The sequence below is a fragment of the Aptenodytes forsteri genome, unplaced genomic scaffold, assembly GCF_000699145.1.
Source record: "Aptenodytes forsteri isolate BGI_AS27 unplaced genomic scaffold, ASM69914v1 Scaffold547, whole genome shotgun sequence".
Taxonomy (NCBI): Eukaryota; Metazoa; Chordata; class Aves; order Sphenisciformes; family Spheniscidae; genus Aptenodytes; species Aptenodytes forsteri.
Window position 1 is genome coordinate 5,749 of NW_008795324.1, and position 821 is coordinate 6,569.

At 68.6% G+C, this 821-nt stretch overlaps 1 protein-coding gene across 1 annotated transcript in view; it reads left to right on the top strand.

Moving 5' to 3' along the window:
• The window catches only part of RAB5B (RAB5B, member RAS oncogene family), a 5,001-nt gene that overhangs the window by 1,013 nt on the left and 3,167 nt on the right, over window positions 1-821 (top strand). The window contains 1 exon segment of the mRNA XM_009280040.2: window positions 179-330. Within this exon segment, the coding sequence (XP_009278315.2) occupies window positions 179-330 (152 nt within the window).

The following is an 821-nucleotide window of genomic DNA, read 5'->3' on the forward strand; positions in this document are numbered from 1 at the left end:
CGCAAGCCGGGCTCGATGTGGCGGTCCCGGAGCCGGCTGCGGTGTCGGGGTGCATCCAGGTCCGCATCCCTTCCGGGGCCGGACTGGGGGTGTGGGGAGGGTTCCCTGCTGCCCGTTGGGTACCTGCCCGCAGCGGGGCTGGCCGACGCGATGCTAACTCCGTCTTTCCTCCCGGCAGCGGCGTTCCTTACACAGTCCGTCTGCCTGGATGACACAACGGTAAAGTTTGAGATCTGGGATACGGCCGGCCAGGAGAGATACCACAGTCTGGCCCCGATGTACTACCGGGGGGCGCAAGCTGCCATCGTGGTCTATGATATCACCAACCAGGTAGGGTCCCTCTCCGCGCTCCTCGGCTGCCAGGCGCGAGGCACCTCGGTTAAACCCCCCGGGAGCGAAGGCCTGTGCGGCTCAGGGGGCGCTCGTGGCTTGCGGGGGTCTCCCGGGGGCCACCTCCTCGCAGGGAGGCGGGGGCGGCTCTTGCCGTGGCGGGGGTCCCTCTAAGACGCCCACCTTGCAGCGCAGCGGTGGGACGAGCCTTGAGTTCCCACCTCTGCTCCTAGGAAACGTTTGCACGGGCGAAGACATGGGTGAAGGAGCTGCAGAGACAAGCCAGCCCCAGCATCGTGATCGCCCATCGCCCTGGCAAGGCTGACCTGGCCAGCAAACGCATGGTGGAATATGAAGTACGTGTCGCGTGTCGGCTCCTCCGGGCCCGTGCGAGCCCCCATCCCCGTCCCCCCCTCGGCGCCGCCACGGGCGACGTGCCGGAGCTTCGGCCGCCGGCCCCTCCCCCCGCTGCTCTTGCTTCCTTCCGGGGG